This window comes from Anopheles ziemanni, chromosome X, assembly GCF_943734765.1.
Source record: "Anopheles ziemanni chromosome X, idAnoZiCoDA_A2_x.2, whole genome shotgun sequence".
NCBI lineage: Eukaryota > Metazoa > Arthropoda > Insecta > Diptera > Culicidae > Anopheles > Anopheles ziemanni.
In genome coordinates, this window is record NC_080707.1 from 11,462,154 (window position 1) to 11,479,265 (window position 17,112).

At 43.6% G+C, this 17,112-nt stretch overlaps 1 protein-coding gene across 1 annotated transcript; it reads left to right on the forward strand.

Moving 5' to 3' along the window:
- Window positions 1-408: 408 nt before the first annotated feature.
- Window positions 409-11,738, forward strand: LOC131291056 (glutamate receptor ionotropic, kainate 2-like). The gene is made up of 10 exons (XM_058320244.1): window positions 409-565; window positions 1,761-1,933; window positions 5,915-6,940; window positions 7,013-7,219; window positions 7,285-7,646; window positions 7,709-8,133; window positions 8,204-8,319; window positions 8,911-9,060; window positions 9,959-10,108; window positions 11,463-11,738. Exons 1-10 carry the CDS (start codon window positions 409-411, stop codon window positions 11,736-11,738), a joined length of 3,042 nt encoding a protein of 1,013 aa, XP_058176227.1.
- The last annotated feature ends 5,374 nt before the right edge of the window (window positions 11,739-17,112 follow it).

The window sequence follows — 17,112 nt, forward strand, 5'->3', positions numbered from 1 at the left end:
GGTTCGATTGACTCGTGCAAGTTACGTAAGGCGGAAGCGTACCTGTCATTTATCGTCGCCAATTTGGGACGAAAACCACTCGGCAAGTGAAGCACCCTTATCCGCAAAAAAAAACCGAACGTCAACACAAGCTGGGAAAATAAAAAAACTCGCAAACCCGGGCGCCTGTCAACCAGCTTGTCTGCGATCAAACCACAACAATCACACGGCCGAGAACGCCTTCCCAAAGGGGCTCCCGATGGGTGGCCAGTCGGTGGGAAAACCCGTGAAGCGCGTGTGACTCTTCTTTTCCCTCCCAGAACTATGTGAATTGCTTTTTCGAGCAGTCGTGAAAGGAAAAGAAAAGCATTAGGTTACCTTTTTTCTTGTGTTTGTTCCGAGTGATAAACGAACGTATAGGCACCGCAGATGGTCGTGGAAGTTGCAGGTGGCCACCACCGGAAGGTGTGCCATCTTCCTCTCCGCTTCTTCCCCCTTCCGTTGCTGCTTCTGCTCGCCCTTCTGCCCGCCCGCCTTCTGGCGTACAACGGAGATCTCGACGAAACGGTCGAGCACATTAAAATCGGTACGCTCTTCCTTCCCTCACTTTAGTAAGTGTGTGTATGTGTGCCTGTGCATGCGTATGTGTGTGTGAATGAATATGTTGTGCGTCCCAAGCTGTTTATCAAGACGTGTGCGGGCGTGCGGAACGTGTGGATAAGGAAACGCGGACACGAAGGAAAAATTTGCACGCCAAAAAAAGGCAATTTTGTAAATTGCATTCTTACCCTTCCCTCGTCATCACCCCGCTCAACACTCCCAGCCATGTGCCATCATCATTTTGCTGGCTTTATAAAAAAAAAACCCCCAACAATCGCAAGGAAAACACATTAGACCAGCGGAGGCCATAAAACCCTTCGGTTTTACCCCGAGCAAGCAAAAATACAGTGTCTGCCCCCGGCACACATTTTTCCTTTTCTTTCCTCCTCCATTTTGGTTTTAACCACCTCAGCGTTTGCAGCTTTTTACCTCTCCAGCAATCCAATTCCCATATCAATAATGGGGGGGATGGGAAAAATCGTGTGAAAATGAATCCATCCCACTCGTCGAGGTAGAAGTCAATAGAAAAAGAAAATCAAAGTATGATAAATAGGAATTTTCACGATGGGGTTTTTTTTCTTCTTCGTAAGCACCCTTTTCCCTCCAACAGCACACCAACCAACCTTCGGTTTTGGTTTTCATCCGTTCGGGGCATCATCAGACGAAGGAAGCTCAACATTGTCGAGAATAGTCACACAATCATTTTATATGAACGCACCGGGGTGTGTGTGTGTGTTTTTTTTTCTCTTCCTTTGTGTGTGTGTGTGTGTACTTGTGGTTTCTTGACATGACAAAATTTGGATCCAATCTTCCGAATGGAGGTGGCGCTGTGGCCAAACTAGACACGATTGATCGTTACGTATTTATAACTCTTAAGATTATGGTAAAAGTTTATTTCACTTTCAAATCGAAAGAGAAATCTCTCAAAAAGACAAATTTAAAAGTTAGAGTTGGTTTTAAGCGGGTGAATTATTTCTCAAAACATTTTGATTTGGTGTCGAGAACTTTAAACACTTAACTTTCATTTTGGCGATGTGGCGTCATTTTTATTCTGTGCTTTTCTTTTCCAATATCCAATGTTATAGTTCTTATTATCAACTCCTAGTTGTTCAGGTGTCTTTCTGTGACGTTAGTCAAAGGCAGAACCAATATTCTAAAACGTTACTCTTATGCCTTTGTAGGTGGACTGTTTGATAGCGCGCAGGAGGATGCGGAACTCGCGTTCCAGTACGCCGTCGAAGCGGTCAACAACGAGAAGCTGTCCTACTCCAACTACCAGCTCGAGGCGCAAGCCGTCCGGGTGAAGTACGGCGACCAGTTTGACGTGTCCAAGAAGCTGTGCCGGCTGCTGACGGTAAGCACTAGGTGTCAAACATATTGATTACCCTGCGTAGAAGAAGACAAATTATTGCTTGATCTTGTGCAAAAGTGTCAAAAAGAAGGAAATTATTTCGGATGAAAAACAACAACAAATTTAAACGTTAAGTGTCAAAAAATAATTGTACAACCCTTCCCCACATACATGGAAGGATACAGCAAACAAATAAGGTGTAAATCATCGTAAAATAGCTAACGGAAGCCTTCAATAACGTTCCGTTAATGTACTACTCTCGTTTTAATGAATCAACCATCAACAATGCGATTTGGTCAAAACATCAATCGTGCCCGGCGAAAATAAAATCAAACACAAGCAACAATCAACATCAAAGAAAGGCGCAGCTCCACGCAAATAAGCGGAGCTCCGAAACATTTTCCCCCCCCCCGGGATTACGCAAACAAACAAATCTCGACCGGCGCCCTTTTGCTGTGAAATCGTCGCCCCGCGGCGGAGTTGAAAATGAGCGGGTGGTTTGAGAACATTATGCCCCGGACGGCAACAGCTGCATTTTAAGAACTGGAACGAGCAACACATGTGCGGATCCAGCGTACGTGTCGCGATCAACACACACACATGGAGCTAGTTACCAGAAGCACATAAAAATGTTGGAAGATTGAAGAGCAACTTCCGGCAGCCAAATGGGGCGGAAACAAGAAAACAAAACTACACTCAATTACTCATCTCGCTGGAGACGGATACTTTTTTATATGCAAAAACCATGTGTTCGTTTCTTTTATCGCGTAGTTTTACGTTTCAAACTCGACACTTACGCTTCTCTTTAACACTAGAATGCATTGTTTTGTAATCTGGCGATAATGCTTTTTAACTGGTTATTTTGACAAATCTTTTTAAGACGCTGTCATTGTTCTATTTATAAAAATCTTCTAATCCGTGAACAGATAGTTTTTAGTATGTTTGTTGGCTATCTTTTGTGATGTTTACTTTATGATACACCTTTGCATCATTCCGCTAGCTTAACGTAAAGCAAAAAAGATTGAATTGATCTGTGTTTGAATACCTTAACCTTTAATTTCTTTAATTTTTAATGCACATAAAATAACATTGTGCGCCAAAACTATTGTTAAACTAGCAGAATGCTTGATGGGTGCATCGAAAAACGTAAAATACGAAAAGATAGAAAACAAACATGTTGAAAACCGGTCGGTTAAAAAATTTAAAAAAAATCAAATATAGAAAAGTTACATCGTCATGAAAAGCACGGTCAAAAAACCGTGAAAAGACAACATAGTGGTGGTCAACTTGGTTAACGGAACTAGCCGAATGGAAAAGTCTGTAATTTTTGGTTTAGTTCTGTATTTAGGAAAGGTTTTTGTTTAAATATACAGCCGTTTTTGACATTTTGATTTGAGTGCCAATCGTCATAACTATCGTTTTGCTAACGAAAGAATGTAAAAGAAAGATGAAGAGCAAACGGTGAATTTATGTTTTCTTACAGTTCTTCACCCCCTGTTATGCATTAAGGTTGGCTAGAACACACAACGCCTCTTTTTCACAACTTTGATTTTGTTGAAGATTAGGAAATGGTGGATGGTTTTTCAATAAAAATGTTTACATTGGTGTTTTTATAAGTATAACAGTGACGTGATAATTTAAAACTAGTTTAAAACTATGTTTCCGTTCGACAATGTAGGACTGTAGAAAATAAAAACAAAGTACAGGAAATCATAAAGCACATATAAACGACTCTTACAACACATCAAACCATCCTTCGCCTTTCCTCTGATCTACATGAAAACCTCCGGTAAAAACAAAACAAAATGGCGTGAGAAAAACAAACAGAAGGAGACTGCCGCTTGTAGTAAACATTTACTTCGGCATGAATGGCGCGTTTTCCCCGTGCTGGGTGGGCTTGGTGCGGTTGAATTGGCGCAAATCAAACGATCGTTTTTACGATTGGCCCGTGGAAAAACCGTTCGCACACAAACAAAGCAAGAAGCGCACGCCGGGAGGGTTTACCAGTTTTATCGCCCGGTTTTTCTAATGCGAAGGGCCAACGTTTCCTGCACCTACCGATCGCGATGACGCTGGCGCAACCAGCGATATCAGGTACGGTTTTGCACACACATTATATTTATGATGTGCTGTAAATTTTACTCGATAATGCGCTCGCGATGCGCTGGCTAAAATTAGGCCCTTGAAAACCCCCCCGTAGGGCGGCAGGAATGCAGTTTGCGCCGTGAAGTCGCTCGCATCAGCCAATTAAAATCGCCTCCCTTCGCTGCCGGGCGGGGTGGAAAATGGCGTGCAAATGTGTGCGCCAAGTGGCCAATAAACGATCCAACGGAAAGCGATTCTATTAAACAACGACAAACCCCTCGAACCGGCGCTATAAAGTATCGGTTAGGGTCTATTCGGTCGTTACCTTTTCGCGGATGGGAGAGTACTAGTACGTGCTTAGAAAAGAGAGGGAAGCGGTAAATGGAAAATATATATATGAATAGCCATTCACCATCATCGATTTGCGGTGGAAAAACATTACGCAAGTGAGTGTCGACGCACGAAACGATTTTTAGCTTTATTCAAGTCCCATAAAAATGCACTGCTGGAGAGAATTTTCGTTGGGAGGATAACAAAATTGGGAAAGGCCCAATGGTAGGGTAAAATACACCGGCATGTTTCTAAACGGCTTACACAACTGAAAAGTTATATGAATATGCCCAATTCACGATTTTACTGTAATGTTTTGAAGAGAAAATCTGATAAAGCTCATTTAATCTCAAAATCCGTGTGAGAATATTAACTATTATTTAAATTAAACATTGAAAATAAGCACTTGGTACTTCACGAATATATAACAGAAGTGGATAAACAATCCTAGACAAAAATGGAAAAATCCCTTAGAAATTTTTCTTCTTAGCGTAACGACAAACTCAAGGTTGTACGTCTTGTGGATTCTCAGCTCACGCATGATTTTCGATATTCCATATTGAAATCTTTGCAAACTTCAATAGAACCAAACAGATTTTTCAAAGGAGTTCCATGCATATTTAACAAAAAAATTTGATATCAACTTCCTCAACCTTGTGTTGGCATTGAAGAGGCCTAATACGTTTCAATCGCTATATACAGAGTATCTGATGAACTTATGTACTAAATTTAAACACAAATTTGTGAGAAATCGATTTGCAAACATTTGCGCACAGGTCAAGTTAACAGTTTTACAGGCGTTTGAGTATATTTCGGTTATAGAAGAGATAGTAACAGAGGCTGATATTTTCCTTGAACTGTAAGAAATTTATGTTTTTTGCTTAAATGACGAAGTGATGTGCGTACTGAGTAAGAATGAATGAGGAAATCGAATCATACTATAGAAGACTTAAAACCTCACCAACGATTTGTAACTTATTTTAGTTTAATCGTTTAAATTCCAAAAGATCTACTAGAACTAGAAGCAACTAGAAAAGTAGCCACAGAGATTTTAATCAGGCGGATGGAATCGAGTTCTAAGTAGAGATCCGAATACAAGAAGGCAGTTTTCGTCACAGAGTGGTTTGCATTTGTACGAAAGAATCGAACCCGAAACAGGAAAACGATACCCAATCAAGGATTTGAGTTAGGAATGAGGAATAGGAATTCACAAACAGGGATTCAAGCCCGAAAAACTATAAAATAGGCAAAAGTATTGCTCGCTGACACAGAGATTTTGAATACTAAGCCTGATTTGGGATCTTATAAGAACAAATAAGCTGTAGAAATAAATGTGTTAACAATGTTTTTGATATTTGAAGGTAAAACAAAACTTATCTAGGGAGAAATTTTTTTATTACTACACCATTTGAAAGATTGATTCTATTAAAATGTTGATAGTCCATATTAATACGATCGTAACCCATTGTAAAAGTTATGAAAATAATTACATTAACGTCAAACTAGAGTTCAGTGTATAACGTTGTTAAGTCTGCATATCTTTTTCCATCCAACTGCAACGTTTTCTAGAAAGGAGTGGCGGGCATCTTCGGTCCGTCGTCGCCCAAGTCCGCCCTGCACGTGCAGAGTTTGTGCGACGAGAAGGAGATGCCGCACATCGAGACGCGCTGGGACGCGTACACGAAGCTGCCGACGCTGAACCTGCACCCACACCCGCACATCATGGGCCGCGTGCTGCTCGACCTGGTGGTGGCGTTCGAGTGGAAGGACTTCACCATCATGTACGAGTCCGGTCCGTGGCTGCCGAGCATCAGCGACCTGCTGAAGATGTACGACCCGAAGGGCTACACGGTGACGGTGCGCCAGCTGGACCTGAAGCTGAACGGCAACTACCGGGCGGTGCTGCGGCGCGTGAAGCTGTCGGAGGACAAGCGCATCATACTGGCCTGCTCGATCGACTCGATGCCGGAGGTCCTGCGGCAGGCGCAGCAGGTGGGGCTGCTGACCGATCACCATCAGATCATCGTCACCTCGCTCGACCTGCACACGATCGACCTGGAGCCGTACCAGTACAGCGGCACCAACATCACCGGCATCCGGCTGATCGACCCCGAGGAGGAGAAGATCAAGCAGGTGACGGAGTTCCTGAACGCGTCGCAGATCGCCAAGAAGCTCTCGCTGACGGACGGGCTGAATCCGGCCAAGATGCGCGTCGAGACGGCGCTCATGTACGACGCGGTGCTGCTGTACGCCGAGGCGCTCAAGCACCTGATCGGCAGCGATCCGGCGCATCTGCTGGAACCGCTGGAGCTCAAGTGCGACGAAACGACGACCTGGAAGAACGGCTACAGCATCATCAACTACATGAAGAGCTCCACCATACACGGGCTGACACGCAGCATCAAGTTCGACCACCAGGGCCACCGGTCCGACTTCCTGCTGGACATCATCGAGCTCGGACCGGCCGGCCTAGAGAAGGTCGGCGTCTGGAACTCGACCGAGGGGCTCAACTTCACGCGCAAGAAGGAACAGACAGCACTCGCCTTCGACGACGGTACGCTGCAGAACCGGACGTTCCTCGTCCTAACCGCAATCGTAGGTATCAAGCAGTTTATCTCCACTTCTCAATCTAACCTCACTCGCTCCACTCGTTGACCTCCATTACAGTCTCCACCGTACGGCATGCTGAAGGACTCGCCGGTGAAGCTGACCGGCAACGAACGCTTCGAGGGGTTTGGAATCGATCTCATTCATGAGCTATCGCTGATGCTGGGCTTCAACTACACGTTCATCCTGCAGGAGGACGGCGTTTACGGTTCGCTGAATCGCGACACGAAGAAATGGAACGGCATGGTGCTGGAGCTGCTTGAATGGGTAACGCTTTGTCGATAGGGTCACAGACATTGACTTGAAGCATGTATCTCTTTCTCTCTTTGAAGCGCGCTGATTTGGCCATCACCGATCTAACCATCACGTCGGATCGCGAGAGTGCTGTCGACTTTACGATGCCATTCATGAACCTCGGTATCTCGATCCTGTACCGGAAGCCGACGAAGCAGCCCCCATCGCTGTTCTCCTTCATGTCGCCGTTCTCGAAGCAGGTGTGGCTGTACCTCGGCGGTGCCTACATGATGGTCTCGATGTCGTTCTTCATCCTCGGGCGCATCTCGCCGAAGGAGTGGGACAACCCGTACCCCTGCATCGAGGAACCGGAAGAGCTGGAGAACCAGTTCAGCTTCAGCAACTCGATGTGGTTCACCATCGGTGCGCTGCTGCAACAGGGTTCAGAAATCGCACCCAAGTACGTACCACTAGGGCACCCGCACAATACAAGCGGTACTAACCTTACGCTGTTCACGTCAGGGCTCCCGCGACACGAGCCGTCGCCTCGATCTGGTGGTTCTTCACGCTCATCATGGTCTCGTCCTACACCGCCAACCTGGCCGCCTTCCTGACCATCGAGCAGGTGTCGTCGCCGATCAACAACGCGGAGGAGCTGGCAGCAGCGGGTGGCAAGGTGAAGTACGGTGCCAAGCGAGACGGTAGTACGATCAGCTTCTTCAAGGACGCCGAGTACGGCACGTACGCCAAGATGTACAAGTACATGATGGACAACGTGGAATTGCTGACGTCCTCCAACCCGGAGGGCCTGCAGCGCGTCAAGACGGAGAACTACGCGTTCCTGATGGAGTCCACCTCGATCGAGTACATCGTGGAGCGCGAGTGCGACGTCACGCAAATCGGTGGACTCCTCGACGACAAGGGCTATGGTATCGCAATGCGTAAGAGTGAGTGTCTCGCGCTTCCCGCAGTAACCAGTAACTCAAAACACCTTTGACAATATGGTTTCACTCGCAGATTCACCATACCGGAGCGCCCTCAGTGAGGCTGTGCTACGGCTGCAAGAGCAGGGAGTACTGACATCCCTCAAACGCAAGTGGTGGAAGGAGAAGCGCGGTGGTGGTGCCTGCTCGGTAAGTAATAACGTGGCAGCTAGGTTTAAAGTCTGGTGCGTCTGCAACTTCTGGGGCTTTTGGACCATCGTGCAACTTCTGGATCTTATGGGAATTCCAATGTAGTTCTGGGACATCTTGGACGCTTGTACCATCGAACAACATCTTGTGTAACTTCCAAAGCTCCAAATTCTCTTTCCGAGAACTCCAACGTTAGACTAAAATATCTGGAACATTTCTGGGACTGTAACCCCAAAACTGAACACTGTTGTTAAGAATCACAACGTCTTTCTAGATCATCAGGGTTTTTGCACCGTCAAAAACTTCTAGATCTCTTGTATCCTTCCAAAACTTTGTATGAGAACTAGAACATCTGGTGCATTTCGTACATTTGTGACTTTTGTAGTATCAATTAATGCTTCTGGATCTTGTAAATGTACTAAAGATCCAGCTTCTCTGACCGGAAACTCCAACGTCAGTCTGTCTCCACCCTCGTCGCCCTTCCGTCTTGCCCCGTTTGTTTCTACCATCAATCTCCCACCCGCAAATCGCTATGTTTGTATACACTATCCACACTCTGTTCGGTCTCTGCCTCATTTCAATCCGCTTCAGAACACGATGGAGGAAGGTGGTGCGCTTGCACTCGAGCTAGCGAACGTTGGTGGCGTGTTCGTGCTACTGATCGTTGGCTGCGTTGCGGCGCTGTTCGTGAGCTTCTGCGAGATGCTGTGCGATGTGCACAGCCGGTCGCGCGACTTGAAGGTGGGTGCTGTTGGATGGGTTCCGTGCAATATGTTTGCTATACGCACCAGCTGACCCTGCTCCAGGACCCCGTACCCCGCCGGTTTGTTCTCCTCCGACCTCGCTGCGGAGTGTGGTTTTTCTTGTTGCTATGTTATGCTACCCCAACTTCCATGAAACAGCTGAGGGACAGAGCCCGACGCCATTGTTTGTAGTAGCCCCGAAGCACCCTGTAGACTCCCTTGTCCTCGAGTGTTGTTTTACTCCAAAGCTATCAGTAGCTACTTTTCCTGCCTTACCTGCCACCACCTATGACGCACTCCTCTTCTAATCAATCTACTTCTACAGTTTACTTTTGAGGACTACCTACCGATTTCCGAACGCGTTTTGAACTCTCTGGAGTTATTCTATAAAAAAACGAATATGGGAAGGCTTGTTTTGTTTTTCAAAATTTTGACATCCACATTTTTGAACTCTTACATCTAGGCACATAAATGCCTTAAATGAGGGTTAAGGAAAGTCGGTTCAAACAAATCATTACGCGGTGTTTTGATCCAAAAAGAGTTTGAATTTTGGAACATATCTGTTCACTTTGCGTTCCAACCAGAGTCCCCGCTGATTGACCCCTTCTCCAACTACTGCCGTTTGATCTGTACCACTCTCTCCCCTTACTCGCTCTTATTATTTGTCCCTCACTACCATCTCGTGAAAAATACCCCCTCAAACCCTCCGTGGCAAGTACGTAGTAGTTTCTTGTTTGTTATCCGCTTTTCTTTACTCATTCTCCACCTTCCCGTCTTATGTTTCAACCCCTTTTCACACCACAACCACCCTACCTATCGTTATTTTCTTTCCTTTAACTGATACCCTTTGACCCCCGCAACCCTCCCCCCACCCCTTCACACTTTTTCCACCACAGCAAAGCACTAGCGATGACGGTGCCGAAGAGCTCGGCATGGACAATGTGGGCGGCGTGTTTTTCGTCCTGTTTGTCGGCTGCTCCTTCGCGAGCCTGTTCGGCTGCTGCGAGCTATTCTTCGTTATTGCACATCGCGCTCGACGGCACAAGGTAACGCATGTTCCCTTCCCTTGCTTGCACCACCCCTTTCCGAGCTGAACCTCTACCCTACATCCGTTCGTTGGTTTTCCGTTGCAAATTGTTTGCTAACGACGTTTTCCTGCAGAGCTTACAGAGTGTGCTGCATGGTTTCCGTATCCTGTTGTCTGTGTGTCCTTGCTGGAGACAAGTAGCTTTCAAAGATGCTTTCGTTAGCTTATGGTGTGCTTTGCTAGGCGATCCGCAGATGGCGCTACAAAAGTTTGTGCTTGCACTCTAAAAGCTCCCTTTCGCTTCATCTCAGTCTGCAAGCTTTCGACAAAGTCCTTTTACATTTGATTGTAAACTAACCGTTTTATCTAACTGCTGCAATTTAGTAATGGCTTTCAAAAATAAATATAATTAAATAATATTTTATTATATTCACAACCTTTAATTTTTACAATCTTAACCATTAATAAACATTAGAAAGAAGGATAGTTATGCACGACGGTTTTTAAGCTGCAAAATATTCGAATTAAGAAATAGTGGTGTGTTGATAAAATTTCACCACTTCTTAACACGTTGACTGCCATTGTCTACACAGTAGGTGACAGGATATTCAGAACTTGCCAAGAAACGCAAATAATGTTGTACTGAAATAGAAGAAGGTTAAAGAAGGTGTACAACATTCCCTTTAGGCAAGCATAGGTTATTTATTACGTGTCTAAAAGCAAATCTTGTTGTTTGTTTTCTAACCAATTTTATCACAAATGTTTGAACTAAACAACATTTAAATATTGATAAATTGTTTAAAAAGTAAGTAAATAAGTGAAAGTAACATATTAAGTCAATGTATAATAAGTTTCCTACTAAAACTTCAATAATTTTAATGTTCACTTGACACTCACAAACTGAACGACGAAGTGAAGTATAGTAGATTTTCTTTTTTTTGCCTAATGTTTGTCCTATTTCTTATGAACTCCTAAGAATATCAGAGTTATTGATGTTTAACGATAAGAGTGAGAAGAAAAAGCGAGTTTCTTAACTAATGGCTTACCAGAACAGTTTGATTGTTCAAAGTGCCGTGGATGTAGTGAACAAACTCAGGAAAAACCAAAATTGCGAACAAACGACGCTTAACACGCAGAGAGTAAACTGTGAACACTTCGTTGAAGGCTTCCAATCCGTTTAGCTGCTGGAACACCACGGCTTGCTAAGCTGCCAATGTTTCTGTTTGTTGCTTGTTCGTTCTCGTTCCGGTGGCTTGATGAGTTGCAAGTTTTTACTGCTCCTTTTGTTCTCGCCCTCTCCCTCTCTCTCTCTCTCTCTCTCTCTCTGTTCGTGTGCTGACGCTGTTCGCCTGTTCTTCTTGCCGGGCGGAAAGGTACCGTTCCGGGAGGAGCTGATGGCTGAGCTGCGCTTCGTGGCCAAGTGCCACGGCAACACCAAGCCCGTCCGGCATCGCAAGAGCTCGTCCGGTTCCGGCCACAACTCGATCGAGTCGGCGGCCATGGACTCGACCGGTGCGTCCGCCGCCTCCAGCAAGCAGGACATCTCCGGCGGGGGCGAGGGTGCCGAGGGCCACCAGCGGAAGCAGAACGGCACCGGCAACGGGAAGTCGGCGCTCAACGGCACCCGCAAGGTGACACTCGACGATTGAGTTTGATTAATGAGTCCCGCCACCAGGCGCCTCCATCGCAGAAAGACCAGGCGCCTCCATCGCCGAAAGACCAGGCGCCTCCATCCGCCGTGGGCCTTGCTGACTTTCACACGTCATCCTGTTTAACATCATCTGGCCCTCCCTCTCCCTCTCTTTCTCTCAACCCATCCACCGCAAGGCGCAAAATAGAACGAGCTTTCCGATACTCCGTCCGAAAAAACAAATAGAAAAAAAGATGGTCTGATTTTTCAAAAGGTGCGCCACCACCACCAGCGAACGAAACCCACACCCAGTTGTGCAACGGGGGTGGGCACAAAAGGCTACCGATTGCCGATGTTGCCGAAAAAGTACCCCCCACCACTTCCCCAGCCTGACGCACACCCGTCACCGCTGATACGATATTTACAGAGAAAGGAAAATAATAAATCAAAACCGAATGCGAGCACCAGCAAAAATACACAATTGCACACTTGCCCTTTGTAACTCCCCGAAAGAAAGTACTTGTCGCCTTTTCCGCACACAGTTGTACATTTATCATCTACATTATCATTTATTGTCATTCGTTCACATTTCTTTTTTCACACGCCTTGGAATTTACGCGCACAAAACACAAGTGGAAATCAACAAGGAACGATGCGTAATGACAATTTTATTAGCAATTTATTCCTCGCGGTGTGACAAGTTGTGCAGGAATTAATAACTTTGCAAACAACACTCACATCCAGAGTTGGCAGGGTGCAAAACCGGTAGGTGGGAATTGTAAATGGAAAAACACAGATTTTAAGATGGATTCAAATAGGAATAAATGAGAACAGCTACACTGGAGCGCATATCCGTGAAAGCAATATCTGAAACTGTCACTTGTGGTTGTTGATGATCAAAAACAATTTAAGTACAACCACTATTTGATCTCAATAAAAACATAAAAATATTGTTTCTTGGAACAAGTTGATATTGATTGATGAATAAAAACTCTCACAGCTTTTAATAAATCTTAGTAGAGTAGAGTGACAGAATAATACTTTGTTTTGATTTAGGAATTCATGAGATCCTGAATGAAAGATTCACGAATCTCACAGATTTGTTTGAAAAACTATTTTTTTTTTAAAAGATTCATTAAAGAATCACCAACGGTTAATTAAATTGCATTTGCCAAAGCATTGTTGAATTACTACTTTTAGACTAGCTGGTTGCCCTTTGACATTAATTATAGCATCAACCACTTGGTACGCATTTCACCAAAAACAAAGTATAAATAAGAGCAAAATGAACGAAGTCTCTCTTTTGCTCCTCGCACTTAAGTGTCATCAGTTTTAGCACTTCGCACTTAAGTGTCATTTTTGTCATGACCGAAAACAACGATCCAAAGTTTTGCGATTAATCATTTGGTATATGAATGAATTTCGCCTTAAAGTGTATAAGCCACAACTCTTATTTACAGTCACTCACAGGCACGATCATTTTATGGTTAATCACATTCATCCAAAGTCATAAACCGTCAAAAAATGTCATTTCCGGAAAGTTTAGCGCTTGACGATTTCGTGGATTTTCAAAAACATAAGGAAGTAAAAAACAAATAAAAAAAACATAATAAAATTATATTATTAAATTAAAAACATAAGAAAAAAACTAAATAAAAAAATAAGAAAATAATGAACATCAAGTAAAACTAAATTTGAATCAGAAACAAACCTCCTTTGTTTGTAGTGAAACATTTTATCAAATGGTGAAACTATCAAATGCTGAAACTATACCCCTGCCTGTTACAAATTGTCAGGAAAGCCTCCAACGAATGGAAAATTCACTGAACGGTACCACTGTCAAACAAAGTTCAAGAGGCGGAGTAGAAAGGTAAGGGAGGAAACGAAAAACAATCCAAAATCAGTCCGAAAAAACCGCACCAGGTGTAGCGATCGGAAAGTGCACCCACCTACAGAGAACTTTCTCCGGGGAAATGAAGAAAACTCGGCAACCAGGCGAAACGGGTGGCGTGGTGAAGGGACGGGAAGGGAAGGGAAAGGAAACGGGAAAACCGATTTGCGAAACGAGGGCACTGGACCGATCGGTGGGTGGGATTGCCTGCCCGGCCGGCAGTTAAACACTGAATAGTTTCATCCCTTTCAGTGCCAATCTACGTTCGGCTCACGGTGGGAGCGTCCGGTGGACATTATTATGGATTTCAAGTATACCACGTACAAAAAACCGCGTCATCAGTAGGCCAAGCGTCCACATTACATGTTACTTAAAGTATAATTTTCAAATTTAAATAAGAGGTTGTTGGTTGTGGGAATAAAAATAAACAAATCTTTATCAAACTTATTAAAATTAATAATTTTTCTTTTCCTTGTATTTCACTTTGCATGCTCTGAATACGAATTCTATTTAACTTGTAACAACTTATTTGTAAAAGCACCATGATTTCATTAATTAGAACTAAAGTATGATTTTAGCACGATTTTTTTCCTGAGACGAATTTGTTACTCACAACAACCGAATTTGAAGAAAACTTTTTTTTTCGGAAATAGTTGGTCACTTCTAACTTTTAATAATTTCAGTATATTTTTACATAGGGTTTGCTTATCCTGGCCAAATACCATTAATACCGCTCATAAACTAGGCATTTTATTAAAATAAATCAATATCAACACAATGAAAAAGGTTAGTTATTATTTGCAAATCAACGAGATGATTGATTTCCTTTTCATTCGAACCAAAATTACATGCTCGGCCACAATCCTGTATATATAATATACCTATATATATAGGTATAGGATATACCTTTTTATATGTCCGCTCTGAAATGGTCTCGTTTAATTCCACAAAGGCACTGGCTCTTCAAACTGTATAATGCAATCATTTTGTGGAAGCATTTATTTATTTTTGGTAAATGTCTGTATGCTTTTTAAAAAATGTTTATTTTTTTATTGCTCCAACTGACATTTTGTTTCTTAGGGCTTTTGTTTTTCTGACATGAATATTGTCAGAAAACCTACAAAACTGTTTTTCAACAAGTTATTTAAGTGAAAATAATTTTTTGAATTTCTTAAATTGATTATGTACTAATGTATTCTTTTAGCTGCGACTTTGGAGGGCGATTTTGTTCACGATTGTGCATTAAGATAAGTAGTATTTCTTTATTTGCTTTTTAAATCATTCATCTTTCATACGGAAGCAAGAAGTAGGAAATTTATTTCATGAAATGTCCGTACTCTGCACCAATGTGCGTCGTGTGGGAAGAAAGTCGGGAGTCTGGCCGCGTCTGCCTTGACACACCTTGAACTTTATTGCTAGTGCGAGAAAATGTAAATGCCCGGGTAGTAAAATGTGTGTCTTGCGACACAATGCCGCACGCGGGCGGGGGGCGGGTAGAGTTGTGCGGAGTAAAATGATCTGATTTTCTGCACGGACTGCAGGGCAAATACGGCCACGACTGCAGCTCGACGGCCGTTGCAGTTTTATGGCCCACTCGGCTGCCTTTCGGCGACCGCTTCAGCTTCAGCCCATGGACGGTGGCCGGCGGCGCGCGCGCGAAAACGAATGTAAAGGACGACACAATGGTGGCCTTTGGTTGATTGAGTGCTTTGGCGGAATGGCGAACGGGTGACGATGACGATACCCGAATCGGGTCCCAACTCCCCATCTTCCCCATCGAGCGCGCGCGCTCGTTGGAGAAGATATAAAAAGGTCATAAAGCAACAATCGAGTCACGAGTTCCCTGACGTTGCATCCTAACCGGTTGCGCTGATTGGTCGACGGGGAAGGGTGCGGGGGGGGAGAGACATTGAAGGTTTTGTCCTAATTTTCCCGAGGCAGAACCCTAACCGCCATACCGACCGCTGCGCAAACGGAGCGCAACTGGCACGGAACAACCGCCGGAAGGAACGATGACGCGGGCGTCGCGATGATGACATTTTGTTCTGCTCGCCGGAGCCAAACTGGTCTGGAATGTGACCGCCGCCGCCGCCACCCCACCCCTCGGTGTCGCTCCACTGAACTTTGCTCGCTCGCTTTTACCCGATACACTCTACAGAGTGCAACTCACCATTCGCTTGGAAGCGTCGTATATCTTTTTCCTTTGCATCTCGCCGTCCTGCTCACAGAATCGACGCGAAACACTAGTTCTAATAACGGCAAAGGGGAGGGGGGGGGGGGGGGGGGAGGGAACCCTAAGCAGAGCTACACATTCGGTGACAGGACAAAACGTTGGCAAAGCATTGTGCAGCATTCCAGCGCAGTGCGCGCAACTCCGGCCGTTTGTGAAAATCGTGCGTTAAGCCAAGCGAAACAAGTCCGGGAAACATGAGCAAACTCAGTGGGTGCCATTCGAGTGAGTGCAGTATTTGTGATTAAAACACTAGAACTACTGTGAATTTAATACTAGAATTATTTAAATTTTTAAGTTTGCAACTCTACTGCTACCTTTTAAAATTATATTCAACATTTTTCGATATGTACCTTTTGTTTTCATATTTGTTTAAGATTTTAGCCTTTGTTTGATGATCATTTCATAAGATATTGATTTCATCACAATAAACAATAGTTTGTTTAAGATTTTTCTTTTTAATTTAATATTTCTTTTTAATTATTTAATTAATTTCTTTTTCTTACAAATGGAGCCTTTCGTTATGCACTATTTTCCACAAACATAACTGTTAAATACGTTTCACATATTGGTTGCTTTATTATTGTAGTAGCCAACTTGACACCATTTTCGTTTCGACTCCACTAATCGTTAGAGTAAAACATTTTATTCATAAGTTCTTCATTTGCACACTTCTTTTACATCTTCATTTTTCGTCTCTATCTGTACTTCTTTATAAACTTGTAGTAGTTACACTAATCAGAAAAAAAATATTCCAAACTGTGGAAACAAACTGTTTTGTTGAACCTCTTATGAGATGATGAATATTTCTTGGCTGGGGTGATAGTGTTTTACAAATATCACACTAATTTGCAATTGTAGTTGAAACGATACTAAAAGTAAGTTTTTCTTTGTAACTACCAATCTAAACAATTGAAACTGCCAATTATCATCAATTTTCAACGCTTTAAACCTCAAATTAGCTTTTGTATTCGTCTTCTCTTGGCAATATGGAATACTTCCTTAGTGCTATTCTCGCTAACGCTTAACAACTCGAGCTCGTTCATTATTGCATTGCTTTGCTCAACTTTTTGTTTTGACTCCATGCAATGGTATTTTTAAATCTAACAAATAAAAACAGTTTTCTTTTCATTTAATTAAAATGCACATTGTTAATAGAATTCAGTCAAATTTGATCAGATTTAGTAAACTTTTGGCATTTTTATACACCAATTTTATGCAAAAATTTTCCCCAACTAGTAAAGTGATGTTGAGTGGAGCCATTCCCAACGT

Excerpts from the sequence above, each read along its gene's own strand:
- LOC131291056 (XM_058320244.1), top strand. The coding sequence starts at position 409 with ATGGTCGTGGAAGTTGCAGGTGGCCACCACCGGAAGGTGTGCCATCTT. Across the intron at positions 566-1,760 it reads GGTCGAGCACATTAAAATCG|GTGGACTGTTTGATAGCGCG; the intron begins GTACGCTCTTCC and ends ATGCCTTTGTAG. Across the intron at positions 1,934-5,914 it reads AGCTGTGCCGGCTGCTGACG|AAAGGAGTGGCGGGCATCTT; the intron begins GTAAGCACTAGG and ends AACGTTTTCTAG.